This window comes from Chaetodon auriga, chromosome 10 (assembly GCF_051107435.1).
Source record: "Chaetodon auriga isolate fChaAug3 chromosome 10, fChaAug3.hap1, whole genome shotgun sequence".
NCBI lineage: Eukaryota > Metazoa > Chordata > Actinopteri > Chaetodontiformes > Chaetodontidae > Chaetodon > Chaetodon auriga.
The window spans coordinates 8,319,586-8,334,480 of record NC_135083.1 but is presented as its reverse complement, the minus strand read 5'-3'; the positions used below and the strand labels follow the sequence as shown (position 1 = coordinate 8,334,480).

Here is a 14,895-nt window from a genome sequence, read left to right as displayed (position 1 = left end):
GGCTGCTCTGACCCTTTGGTATGTATACTGCATGTTTGCACAAGAGAGCGTTACAGGGAGGGAAGGAGAGAGATGGAGGAGAAGAAACAGAAGAGGTAGAGCGAAGGTAGGGCAAACGAGAGAGGAAGTGATATAAAGAGAGGAGATAGACAGAGCAACGGAGAGGGAGAAAGAGGGATGGAGAAAGAGAAGAATACAAAGAGATAGAGGGGGAACGGGCGGCTGCTGATTTTTAACAGGCGTGTCCCTCCATCTCTGATCAAAGCGTCCTATCAGCCTTAGGGGCATCTCCACTGAGTGCCTCCCATAGCTGCTAAAAATTCTCCCTGCCTAGGAATCATTTTACCACCTCTCCTCTCCCCTCATAGCCCTCTCCTATTTGTCCATTCATAGGCAATAGCACATGCATCATACCTGCTGCACATGAAAGCACCTGGACAGGTTTCCATGTGCCCTCACTGTCAACAATATATGATAGAGCTTTTGTTAATGAAAGAGAATGGAAGATGATTTTGCAGTAGGTGGGATGGTCTGTTCTCACGGTCTGGCTTTACTAAAGGCAGAAAATGTGATTGACAGCTGCACATGAAAGCCGATGCTAAACTACGGTAGATAATGAAATCCCATTCATATCAGATTTCTTGTCTCGTCCCTTCATTATCATGCATGTGGGAAGGTGGCAGGGGAGGGGTTTCAAAGAGTGTAGATAAATAAAGTATGTACTTGAAATTTACAGTTCCACTTATATAGTACCTCACACGTTATATACTGTATGTTAAAAAACAATTATTTTTGAATTTAAAGCTCTCCAACGAACCACCAGATTTGCATGACTCACTTGAAAGATAAATGCGTTTGAATGGCACCACGGCACATTCCCCTGGCCATTTTTATTCACTTGCCATGTGTATTTCACAGGCTGTGGGACCCGCTGCTCCACATTGTTCAGCCGGCCACTTTGCAGCTGGCTTTGTGATGTCTGAATATCATAAGGCTTCATGCCACTGCTATGCCACTGGGGATATCCAGCTGCATTTTCTTTCCACTGTGTCTCCATCAAAGATGGGAAATCAAACAATAGTACTCTGTATTGCTCCAAGCCCAGAATTTCCCTGATCTCTGCCTGGGTCATTGTTCCAGAGCTGTCAACGAGTCTTTGGATCCATCATCAACCTTTGAGAACCCTGCCTCCTGTGTCAACCATGGGCAATACCACAGGATACTGGGGCCAGGACGAGGAAACCCCAGCGGCCACATAATCCAGAAGGAATGGATGGGATCATATCCTTGTCCTCCATAAGAACCCAATTTTCCAAAAACACATCAGTCGTATTTTTTTTTTGTTTTTATACAAGTTAGTCCAGCAGGTGACAAGAGAATCTCCGTCTTGAGTGACTATTCAGACACAGAGGAAGGTCCCTGGTGGCACATAAAGAGGGAATAATTTAATAGTTTTATAAAGATTGGTACCACACTCAGTGGGTTTACTTTTTAGCCTTTGCACTTTTACTCTTTTTCTTTTCTCACTGTAATTTGCATTAATGGGCTCAGAGTGAAGTGGAGACAGGAATACAATCGCGAAACCCAAACAGTGACCAAATCAGTTCACTGGGAGAGAGAGAGACACAGAGAGAGAGAGAGAGAGATCCCTAATGATTTTAGTGAATGGGACATGCTTGGCATCCCAATGTATAATGAAAGCATCATTATCAGAAGAGCACGATGACTGGGCTCCTTACAATATGCTTACAGACGACTTAGAGCGATGCTGCCTGTCTCCCCTACTTTCTTTTACTGCCATTAGACCCAGGCTGTCTGGCTGTTTACTACTCCCTGGGCCTGAGTTTATTTGAGTATTTCCAATGCAGTAATATGAGATGACATAATGAAGCACCCTGTACACAGTACAGTGGCAAGCCTCAATGGGGGTTTGGCAGATAGATGCAGTTTACAGAGGGAATAAGGGCTCCCATTGCTCCCAACTCCTCTAACTTGCTGACAGATTTTGATAACTGCAGTCCATGTGTTGCAGTTCCTGCTTTAAAAATGGCTCCTCAAGACGTGTTCTGAGTCAATGTGTGTGTGTGAGTGATCAGTTTAGTTAGAAATGGTGTGGCATCTATATGGTGAAAAGATGGGATTAACTCAGTAACAGCAACTACTTCCTAAAAGATGAAAAACCTTTGAACTGGCAAAAAGACCTTGAAATATAAATTCAAATTTAGATTCCCTGTCATCGCTGTCGAATGGAGTCCAGATTCTGGAGCAGGGCTGCTGCTAGGCTCCCCGAATGATTCAAAGCATCCAGATCTGGAAAGGATGTCTTTTCACCTGTTGTCGAACTGTTACAAAATGTTTTGTTTTGAAAAAACACTGACAATTTTCAGCATTATCCCTGTGTAGTAGCTGTTTGGCTAACGCTCCATTAGCAGCCTTAACAATGACAAATGTGTGTTATGGAAACTCTTGCGACAGACAGGCTGAAAACTGTCCACCAGCCTACTTAGCATCTCTGGCAGACAGTCTGTGAATTTTGAAAAGTTCAGCAAAAAACTTTGTTTTACTCTTTTGGCAATGTGGACCTGTCTTTTTTTTTTTTTTTAATGCAGTGCTTACAGAAACTATCCAAAACAAATGCCCTGTCCCTGTTCCATACTACCTGCTGATTGTTTTGCTGCTAACAGGAAATGATGCCATACAGTATATGCACCATTGGAAGTCATTCAAAATGTGTCTCTTTGAAAAGCTACTGCCAATCAAACTTTACAAAAAGAAAGAAAAGTTTTTTCTCAAAATGCTTATCTTTCTATTTTCCAAGTTATTTTTGAAGCTGTCTCAGCACCATTTGAAACGAATGTCGCCTTCAAAGGGAACTTGTGAGCTTGTGGTTATGGCAACGTGGACGTTAGTGTTGGCTAGAAGCCACCGAGGCTAGCAATTTAGCAAGCTATCGATTGGCTAGCATAATGCAGGAAACGCAAAGACATAATGACAGAGGAAAAGGATGAGGCCGCTGGAAATATCAGCATTATCCCCATATAAATGTATGAATAAAAACTCTATCAGACACAAATTACAATATACGATATTAACTTACCATCCACCATAAAATGAACTTTCATGGCCTCCGATCTTACTGAAAAAGTCAGCACCGCCACAACTCATGCGCTCAGAGTTATCAGGAAATGTCCTCCTCCTCGGTCACCAGAGGGGGTCATTCATAAAGACTCTTCTCCTGAACATGGTGAACAGGAGCCCATTTGAAAGCAGCACAATCCTAATTTTCTTTCCAGTTGTGATTAGCACCTCCATTTCCTTTGCGCAATGCATCACGGGACAATAGGGTACATCAGCACCACCATTCTTATACATCAATGAACAGCACAGTCAAAGATCTTTTTTTTTTTAGTGTATACTTTAGTGTATACTTTTTTGAGTATACTGAATTTAGTAACTTCTCTGTTATGAGCACACTAAATGCTTAAAACTTGTTTAGTTTATCTTGTAGTATTGTATTGGGACACACTGTTAGTGAAACAGTGCTTTTTTATGTTGGACATTTTCACACGTCACTGCTAGAACAGCACAGGTTGAATTAATAAAATTAATGATGGCTGCGTTCCATTTAGGTGTTCAAGTTCAAGGACCCTGGAAGTGCGCCTGCTGGCTCAGTGGCTTACTGGGAGACTTAAATGGAACTGAGCCATCGCTGATGTTTTCAGTTCCACCTGTGCTTTACCTGCTATGTCAAGTCAAAGCGTCTGTTGTGAAAAAGGTCCAGAACTGTGAGTGCAGATCGAAACCGTTTCAGAGATTTTCACTTTCACCACGGGTTGTTTTCTCTTCTGCTGCAGATAAAAGCAGAGGTGGTTTGGATGGGTCAGCACAATGGCTAAATCTGTCACAAAAGATAAGCAGAGAGACACAACAAATGAGAACAGACACAAGACAACAGCTGACTATTGAGTGACTGAGCAAAATGTTGTCATTGTGTGATTATGGTAGCTAATGTTGCTAACCTAGTTTAGATAGCTGCTGCTAGTTTGCTGAAGTTATGTTTTCATGGCTTTACCTGAGAGTTAAATAAGTATACTAAATTTTGATTTTGGTGTCTGTGTAGTTTGATAGTATTTGAAATATTTTGTTTATATTTCTTAGGAGAAGCCCTTGCTCTAACACAAATGTTAGCATGCTAATGTTATTGGTTGATTAGCTAGCTGCTTGTGGGCTCAGAATGTTGCGTGTCATCATTAATGTGAATTGTAGAGAAGAGTAAAGACAAATACAATTATACAGTGCAAAATACAATACAAGTCAAATATACAATATACACAGGCAAGAAAATATAGTCTAACTACACAGTACACACAATCCAAATGCCCAGACCTAATGATACAAGTGCACTTATCTCTTATTTAGTATCTAATTGCTGTAGGCAAATGATTTGCTGTACCCACTTCACAGCAGATCAGTGGTGATTTATCAACATGATCAATGCTTGATCAACGTCTAAAGCTGCCCTTCTCTTAAAGCATGAATTACTTTGATACAATGTTATAATGTTATGCAAAGTACACTTAATGTACCTTACATGCAGCCTCAGAAAATTATTTCTTAACTGTGCGTGTTTTGAGCCATGTAGTGACGGCTCAGCGGTAAAACATAAACTATCCAAAAGCATTGCAAAGCCATGTTTAAACAGTGGCATTTCCTCTTTAGCCATACTACTGTTCCTCTCCTGTTTTTTCTTGCTTCAAACATTTCAAAGCAAATATAAGGAGTCCATGTTTGTGTTGGGAGGAACAGTGCTGTGAAATCATCAATCAAACATCATGCTTTTGTCTTCTTCCCAAAAATGATCTTTGTACTGCAGGACTGGAAAATGGAAAAATGAAATGTAACATCTGCACTTCCCTGAAACAAAACAAAAATGAGCAGCATATGCAATCTTCAGTCTTTAATCGATGGTAGTCAAAGAGACGTAATGGCTGTAGTTAGATCTCGTGGCTTTTGTGCAGCTACATCGACCGCAATTTTTGTGTTGGGGAATAATTTTGTTTGGGCTGAGAATCTGTGTTTCCTGCAGTCTTTGCAAAGCCTTGCGCTTAACATTAAACAAAGAAGAAGATTAAAAAAGAAGATAATACAAACACAAAATATTACTGTGTCTTATGTTTACAAGACATAAGAGGATTTTTTATTTGCTCAACAAGCGTGAACATTTTTAATTTAACCAAATTGGTTTAAAGGGGTATTTAACCAGGATAATCAATTCAGCTGCTTTCCAGAGAGTCCTGGGTACATACAGGATATCAAAACAATACAACAAGCTCATTCATCCAAGAACTTTTAATATTCTAATAACACAATTTTTTAGAAACATTATAAAGACTGACTTTAAGCTGAGAAGCACTGTTTCACTGAAAACTTCTGGCTGAAATTGCTGAGGCTGTCACAGCAGAACACAGCCCATTGTCCAAAGGAATTATGTTCATATTGAGCAGCTCTGCAGCATTCAATTTACATCACATGTCTACATTCATTATAGAGGTGTTCAGCACATGTACAGACACTCGTTCCTCATTTCCTCCCTGGTAACTACTCAAAATGTAGTGTCCCCGTATTGTAAAGTGTTACCCTTTAACACAAGATCTCTAACTGAGCTTCCCTCATGGGTAACTTAGAGCGCCGTTGTCAGCTCAGCTATGATTTTCAATATTTATTTCATGGTTTAAAGCTTACTGAAAGACTACGAAAGTGATAGCTCTGCTGCAAATGGGTAGCTGCTGAGTTATTAACCTTGTAATTTTGTAAAGTTTGAGCCAGCAACTGGAGACATTCAAAATGCAACGCTTGCACAGTGATCATAGTCAGTGACTCCAAATCTCTGAGCTGAACCAATGGAAACACTTTGAATCAGCAAAGCAAAGTGATAACAGTGTGCCCTTTATATGGCCAGCAACTCAAAAGCGAGTGGAGGAACAACGCTGAACAGTTCCTGCTGTTGCCGTCCTCCACCGGGAACCTGCAGGAGGCTTTTATTGTCAGGCAGCTGTAGGAAATGCAATATATTTCTCACCGATTTAGTGGAACGTCGTTAGCAGCGCAGGTCTTAAGTTTCAGTGGGTTTGCTCTAATTATTGCAGAGGCCGAGGATGAGCAGAAGCAGCCACGGTGAGCTGGTGGATGAAGAGATGCAGATGACGGGGTGGACTGTGGTATGTGTGAACCAGCACATCTCCAACACATCATCAAGGTAAACAACACCTTTTACCTACTCTCCTCTGTAAACCACTCGCACTGTGCCAGCACGGCCTGAATAGGTGCTCATGGCTCAGCTCAGTGCGAATATCCCCACACCTATTGAAAAATGGCATTTTTCTAAACCACGACCACCCCTCTTTCCCTGTTTTTAGCCGTGTCATATCCCAAATCAGCATTTGCCATCGCCACAAACTTTTTTGAGCCCTGACCCAATTGAACCCTAACTAAGCTCAAAGTACGGATATTGTAGGAATAAATCACTGGAATAAATCAGACTGTAATTTGGAATTTTGCAATATAGTTCAGGATCAAGTTTTGACTAGTGAAAGATATATTGAAACTTACTCTGGACCACACACAGACACACACACACACACTCCAGACAGATCGACAGAGACAGAGAGAGACCTGCCACTCACAGCGTTTAACAGGACAAAAATCATAACCGTGTCACAGAGCCTATCAGGAATAAAAAGGCCTGTGGATGGGAGGTTTGGAGCTCATCCTTGGGACCGAGGGACTGGGATAGAAAGAGATGGTAAAATGCCTGGATGTCACACAGGAAATTGGCTGAACAGCCACCCATTAATGCGGAGTCATACTCTTTTTGATAGGATTAGAGCCCATTGGCTCACTAAGCAGATATGGAGACCAGTCTGCCAATCAGAGGCAGCAGAATATAAAGGTCATTAGTGGCTCAAAAGGCCACACAGGCAGGCCAACCTCCATATTATTCTGTGTTTTTGTACGGGGAAAGGTTTTATGTGGCCACGGGACCCTGCTGAAGCACACAAGTAAAGAACAGTACGAGCTAGTATTGAACTGCATTAACACAGATGCAATGTAATACTCGGACATGGCCCTGTCAACCCTTTTTAGTCCAAAAGCGATGTTTTGGCAAAGGGAGCTCAGTTCAGAGAGCTGAGATCAGTTTTGTTAGAAGCATTGGGATTCACAATGAAAACCTTTCGAATTGACCTTCAACTTTTCTTTTGATGAAATTCCTCTTTTACAATCTCAGTCTCAGAGAGTATTAGGTTTGTTGAAAACAGTAGTCTGAGTATTCAGTGAGTTCATGCAATAAGAGCCAGTGAGGCAAACCTGTGTGGTCATCAGAGTGCATTAATGACGACAAAACGGCTGTGACTTGGTTAAAAAATGCCACAAAACTGGTCAATGGATACAAAAGCTCCCACCGAAACAAGGCAAACATCCACATCTAGCTCTGTATTCATGTTGTCTTTAAATAAATGATAATTAAAAAGTCCATCCAATACTATATACCTCAAAACCCATAAATGTTATTTCATCTTATGGCGTTATGGTACAGGGACAAGCTTAAGAACCCATCAGTGTGATGAGCTGTTGTTGTGATTTATTTATTTATTTATTTGTCATTCAGAGTGAAGTAACCAGTCTCACGGTGACAGAGTACACAGGAGGGGTGGGGATTAGTGCATGCTTTCCTAAATATTTTTGCACTTGTGCTGATCACCTGCAGGTCATATGGTGGTGTACCACGTGTGCATTCTCTGTGGCGTCTAAATTTAACCTTGCAGGATTTTTCAATCTTCCCAGCGGAAAGCAGATAGTGAAGTTTGCAATGCTGCGCACGTTTGTGAGTTAACTGTCTAAATCTAATAAGGTGCATATCAGATGTTGAGGCGACGTGCTTGCCGAGCGGTGTTGGAAGTTTCTAATGGATGGTGTGATTGCCATGCGTTTTGCGCATAGACACTCGAATCGTTGTTTACGGCCCCTTTCATTTGCACCCATAAAATCTGAGAAGCCCCTCGGGGTCGCCATAGGAGAGGGGTTAAAATATCGGGGTCCTCGCAAAGACGTCAGAGGTGTGGTTGTTTGATCCAAAGCTCCAACGAGTGTTTCTTTAAGTGCGTGTGTGGAGTTTTCCTGCACCGGGTGATAGGAGGGGTTGGAGAGTGACGCTGGCTGCGCCTTGGTGCTGAGCGGAGCGCTCACCTGCAGATGAGAGAGCCGGGGAAACTCGGGGCAGAGCTGCAGCACACTCGCGGAGCGCAAGGAGGGACGTAACGAGCAGTGTGACCAAGAAGAGGGGGATTACACAATTACTGGAGAAGAATTACGAATCGACCCTCTTTCTGGTTCCTCGTCCAGGCAGCCCTGGCTCGCTTGCCCGCCACCATGAGAACTGACTTCGCTCTGGTCCTGACAGCAGCCCTTCTTCTTGACACATTCTGGGTGAGATTTGTCATTTTTTGGTAGTGCGGCTCGTTCTGTGTAGAGGAGTTGTGAGAGTGCGAGGCGCAGCGGCTCAGCGTGCAGGCGGTGAGAGCAGGAGCACATAAGCTTGAATAAAGTCGTGTAGTCGGATGGAGTCCGGTGTCAGTCCAGCGTGCTGCTGCAGCGGCGCAGCGCCGGTCGTTATTTCCCTACAAGTAAGCTAATTGGTTCCCTAATGAATTTCACTGTGGAAGAGGCAAAAATAAAGAAGAAAGTAAGAGTTAACGATCCAGCGTTGTCCGCTCTGATCCTCGTCAGGCTGAATTCTGTGGATCGCCGCGGGTTCAGCGCAGGGCTGCAATATCCTACATAAGTTAAAATGACTGCACAGTTTAATCGCCGAGGGTGATAGCTTTATTCCTTATCAAACCCGTGCAGCCACCTCGCTTATTTTAGCAGTGAATTCTTCTGCAAGGCTCCCCCGATGAAAAAGCAATACACTACATTTAGTTAAACTTTACTTATAGTTATAAGATGCTGCTCAACCTGTTCTCGTCATTTAATCAATAAGAGCTGAATTAAGTCGGCGCCTGTGGGCTTCTCTGAACGGCGCACCAAGTGGCTCTGCTAAATCTTTCTCCCTATCGCTTTTGGGACTCAAGCCGTTGCTCTCCTGTTTGGAAAATTAAGTAGAATCACAGAGAAACGTTTTGGTCCAGCGTTATTTTCTTCTAAGAGGGGAGGAACTCGTGCGTTGTGCCTCTTTTTTTTCACTCAGACTCCAAACCAGCGTTGGCACCGGTGCGTGTGCGCGCACTGGCACATGTGCTGTAGTGGGTCAGATCGTTCAATTTAACCTGCCGTGAGCACTAAATGTTAGGTTCAAAGTTTCCTGCACAACATTTCAGTGATCACACACTCTCACACACGGACTGTTCAGCTCCTCCTCGGCTCTCTGGACCTCTGCTAGTGTGAGATCCACTGAGAAAATTCTGCTGCATTCATGCAGTTTTCTTTTTGTGTGCCTCACTTAACCTTAAGCACGATGCTTAAAAAGCGGTGCTTATTTCATCACGGGCTCTTTTTGGAGGGGGGTCACACAGCACACTTTATCACACAATATTGGACAGCAATTAAGCAGTATTTCATCAGCAGTGCTCCTGCCCAGGAACGTGTAGTTGATGAACTTGTTGAATATATTTCTGCTAACTGTTGTGCTATACGCTGCTTTTCTCCAAGGCTCAGGGCCAAAGAGAAGCAAGAAATCAATGGAATCCATGTTTATCAATGTCTTACATTGTATTCTCTTCCTTCCAGAGGAATAATGGGGAGCTCGTTTCCAAAGGTCCCTGCCAAGCCGGCTTCTCACAAAGCTTCTACTCTGTGCTGGTTTCAAGGGATGTACTGCAAGGCCAGGGCATACTCAAAGGTAAGACCTTTAACGGCAGAGTCTAATCTTTTATGTTTTGTCAGAAATATTCTCAGAATTCAGTACAAGTGCCCCCTGCCTGCATTAAGGCCTGTGAAAGGAAAGGCGTGTGTTGATGAGCTTTCTTTCAGTGCCAGGCCATGCATGTAATTCAGATTACTGAAGTATCGCACTTATGCATCTGGAAAATTGATGTAAAACTTAGAAAAGGTGAAAGATTGATTTCTGTAAATTAATTCACACGTTGAAGCTGAGGATGATTGAAAAGCGCTTCAGCCGTGAATTAGAGAAATGGCCTGATCAGGAGCAGCTTTAATGTCGGGACGCTGCGTCGTTGTTGTGATGTAGTAAATCAAGGCTTCAGACAAAACACTCACACAGACGTGTTATGAACATTTTTAAGCAAAAGCAAGCGTGGACATGATTTATCGCGCTCCAATTGCTGCTGCTCTTTGGGTCCGTGTGCTCGATTTAATGGCTGTTTTTTGACATTGTTCGATCATCATTGCTGTCTTCATCGCTGTAATCTGACGTGCCGTCCCCTTCACACCACGACATTTCAGCAAGTTATGTGTGTGTTGCTCCAGTTACACAGTGAGCCAACCAAGTTTGAGGGCCCGATAGTGCAGGAAATGGAATCGACATCCTGTGTCTAATCTGGCACTGCTCCTGCCAATGTGGGCTAATTGCAATTCTCTATTGATCCCAATGGTTTTTTTCTCATAGCTCAGCTAAGCTGTATTGTTTTGCTGTGGGCGCACAATAGCTCTTTTGTGGGTCGACTGTGTCTTCGGCAGCTGCACAGTATATATTTCTCACTCTCCTTAGCAGGGAGAGACCTGGCGGGGATACAGCTGTCTAGACTCTCTCTCTTGAGTGTGCACACAGACACACACAGGCATTTTAGGCAAAGGATATACAGTACAATAGGGTTCACTATATTATTTTTCGGTTGTTTCCTCTCTTGTGTCTATATTTGTGTTTGTCCTTTGGTGTAGTAATATAAGTCTGGAGAAGGCATCAGCTTGATTTTAGTGTTTCATTAACTTCAGTATATTGTAGCCTGGCTGGATGTGAGATTGGATACGGGACGCTGTAGCTGGTAGTGTGCTTGCTCTCTGTGTGGTAGTGATGTCTTCAGCCCAGCAGGGGGTGTCAACACAATCACAAACAATCACAGAATGAGCCATCACTACAGCACAGGAGCCATTTATTTCAGAGAGCATTATTTATCTGGTTTGGTCTCGGGGAGATGAAATTGTCTCCGTGTCTCCTTTCAGAGAGAAACTAATCTTTAGTGGTCTAACAGGGTGGTTTTTAGTCTTAGGAATTCAATTTACCACAGACAATAGACGCTTTGGTGTGATTTGACTGTACTCTTAGTTATTTTTCTTAGCGTAGGCCGCATAAAAGTCAGCGGCAAACATTGCTGTGCTATCAGGCCAAGTGAACAGTCTCCGCTCATAAAACATGCAGGCTTGTAATTCATTTACAGTATTCCCTCCAGCCACATTCAAAGCATATGCTTTAATTTAACATTCATCATTTGTGTTCTCTGTGCTGTTTGAAAGGATCCTGCAAAAGTAACATGTGCTCGTCTTTGCCGTGACACACTCACAGCTGCAGTGTCGTCTTCATGTGTGTCTGAGAGCACAGCTGCAGTAGCCAGGCACACACACACACACACACACACCCCGTATGTGATTTACAGGGCTCAGGCAGTTGATTTATAGTTGGTAAGGGTGACACTGGAGGGAGGCAGGAAGCTACTCTGGAAAGGCTTTAATAATAACATTGTTTAACCCAAAACCGTCAGATGGGGGGCAGGAATAATGACACCCACTCATGCACACACCCACACCCACACACACACACACACACACACACACACACACACACACACACACAAACATATATATATGTGTGTGTGTGTGTTAGCCACCAGGGAATAATGGGAAGGACAGAACTAGGACCTCGGCCATGATTGGGAGGATGTCTGGTCTAGACAGGAGGTCAGCAGGCAGGAGGAGGGTGTAACATTTCACATTTTATCATTTTGAGTCACTCTGAAGTATCAAAATGTAAAAGAGCAAATATCACAAAGCTGAGAACAAAGCCGAGGCTAAACATTTGCCACATGGCAGATTTTATGGTACCTTATTGTCCAAAGTGTAGGAAACGGAGTTTGTCTGGCGATTGCAATGCATCCTTGTGCAAAAAAAAGCTGCTCCTTATTCTTTCATAATTTCCTCAGCTGCTTTATTTGTTGAGTCATTCCTTATTTTCAGCCTTCTCGTTAGACGTTTTCAGCTTTCCACGACTTTGTTTTTGATTAATCTTCCTTTTAATGAGCAGTATTTAGATCATTTCCTAAAAATTCTGGGTGTTCAGGCCAACAGAGGGTTTTCATTGATGAACGCAGCCTGCCCAATAAACATTTGTAAGTATAAATTCTACAACCTGCATGAGAGAATTGATTAGCTCTCTATTTCTGTTGAAAACCCCTGCCAGTAACTGAAGTTAATGGCTGAAACACATAAAAACAGGACACTGCTTAGTCTGTGTGCGTACACTGTTCAGTTGGATTGTAACGTGGACATTTAATGGCTATTTTTACATCTTAAAACTGATTATTGATCATGTTGGTTTTATTTATAATATAGCAGCATCTTAATTACTATTTTAGAGTCCCTAAATCAACCTGTTACATGAACAGTAGATAAACAGCAGGATTTAAGGAGAGATAATGGGTTTAAGGGGTGAGATGTATGTGTGTGTCTGTGTGTGTGTGTGTGTGCGTGTGCGTGCGTAATGTACGTACATGTACTGTATGTATGACACAGTCAGTGCCGAGGATGCCTGCTGTCTTTTATGCCTGGTTTTCATTAGAGCTGTGACAGCTTCTTTACCACTTACACACTCTGGGCATCATTAGAGGTAGAGCTCCGCCAGGCCTGGTTAACATTACACACTGAATGACTGATACACACACATACACACACACACACACACACACACACACACACACACACACACACACCACTCGAAAGAAAAAAAAAAAACAGTTTCCTCTGCTGTAAAATCAGTGTAGCAAAAATTCTGTTTTGTCAGAGTCTGTTTCAGCGATGGAGAAAAGCACTCGGTCGTTAAAATAATTTGAAGGTTTGATATTTAGATGCTGTTACGATGTTTGGGGTGTTTTCTATCCCACGGGCGAGAGAGTATGAGCTGGGCCCTGGCCAAACTCACGGAGATAAACAGAGCTGGCTAACGTAACCTCATCCCATGTGTCCCCGCATCCCTCTGCTGATTCTGTTCCTGGTAATGAAAGCCAGGGTTGGTGGTTTCAGCTCAGTGAGCCCACTCTGCTGACCTTGGACTTTGTTTGGGTTACTGGTGGTTTTGGGCGGCCCTCTCTCTCTGTATGTGTGACTGTGGTTGTGTTTGTCTAAGCGTGTGTGTGTGTTTGGGAGAGAAAGATAAAGAGAGAGAGAGGGGTCAGGGGGATTTGGTAAATTCTGATGTGTGCATGTGCTTCGTTTGGACATGTGACAGCGCTGACGTCCCCTGTGCAGCTTCCCAAAGGGAACAGGAGGCTTTCTCAGAAGACAACGCTTTGCTTTTCGAAAACTCCATAGCTGCTTGTCTCTATGTTGCCTCCAGTAACTCATCAGCCAGAATGAATGGCATGAATGTGTGTTAAGGTGACAAGATTTGCTTGCTGTTGTGTTCATAAATGCATTTTCTGATACACTGTGAACACTCTTTCTCTCTCACCCTGCTTACACACATACACACATTCTCTAACCCTCTTACACAAACACCCGTGTGTGTAATCAAACACTTTGCATCTATTGCGGTGTCTTTATGTGCTGCTATTCAGCGGAGATTCGCCGTGCAGTTGATGGCGTTTAAATCAATGCCTTGCCTGTCTGACCCAGATCCCTTCTCTCCCTTCACTGCCACCTTGTTTCTCCCTTTTTCATAGCATTTCAGGCTGTTGCCTACTAGAAGGATAACCAGAAACCAGGAGAAATGGATGAGAGAGCTTTGCATTTTGAATAAAACAAATTGTTCAGAGCTGTAATTTTTCTCCAGGATAATATTTCCAAAAATCTCCTCCAGCGGGCATCCAGAAGGCCCCGGGTGATGAGTCTCGCTCGCCTCGGTTGGTGAAGCTTTCCTGTGAGGAATTTTTCAAAATCCAATAGCCAGCCTGTTACTTCGCTTCAGGCTTTGTATTCTGAACATCATTTTGCAACTTGGAGCACAGCAGTTGATACACAGTAAGTATCACTTTCACCCCCAGTTTAATCCACACAAGTGTTTTCATAGGAAAAATGGCTCAATATCAAGTAACCTTACGGGAGCCTCTGCCTTAGATATTAATAATAGACCAAGAATTAGAGTGAAATTACCTTCCCCTCTACCCAAAATGAGAGCTGACACGCACACACACACACACACACACACACACACACACACACACACACACACACACACACACACACACACACACACACACACGCGCGCACACACTTCAGTGGTTCACAGCGCTGGTGATGTGGGGACAGAAGTCGGCTTCGAAGGGGTGACTCACGGGAGCCTGAATAAAGGATGCTATTTCTTTTCACACACTACATCGGGACGGACAACACATCAATTTTCTCTTTCCCTTCAACCTCAAACAGAATTAGATTGTTTTGATTTCCTGTTTACCTTTTGCCCCAAATCTCATGATACACAGCCTGCAGTGTTATCTGGGTCGATAGCAGACAGGCGTCCTCATGGAGATTAGACATTGTTGGAATATAGCCTCCTTTGTTTCTTTCCGTTTCTGCCTAAATCACTCTCATTGTGTTCCCTCATTATTAGTTTTGGATCACGGCGTCTTACTTTATTCTAATCTTTTGCGAAGTCCTATCTCTCTTTTGATTCTCAGTTTTCGTTGTTCTGAATCATTCATGTTTTGTCTCTGCAACCCCCTCCCGTATAACCAT

At 43.1% G+C, this 14,895-nt stretch overlaps 1 protein-coding gene across 1 annotated transcript in view; it reads left to right on the top strand.

Moving 5' to 3' along the window:
• Window positions 1–8,182: 8,182 nt before the first annotated feature.
• LOC143326924 (cadherin-4-like) overlaps window positions 8,183–14,895 on the top strand; it is a 228,192-nt gene continuing 221,479 nt past the window's right edge. The window contains exons 1-2 of the mRNA XM_076740975.1: window positions 8,183–8,484; window positions 9,784–9,895. Of these exons, the coding sequence (XP_076597090.1) occupies window positions 8,428–8,484; window positions 9,784–9,895 (169 nt within the window). The 5' untranslated portion in view covers window positions 8,183–8,427. The remainder of the gene's footprint in view (window positions 8,485–9,783; window positions 9,896–14,895) is intronic.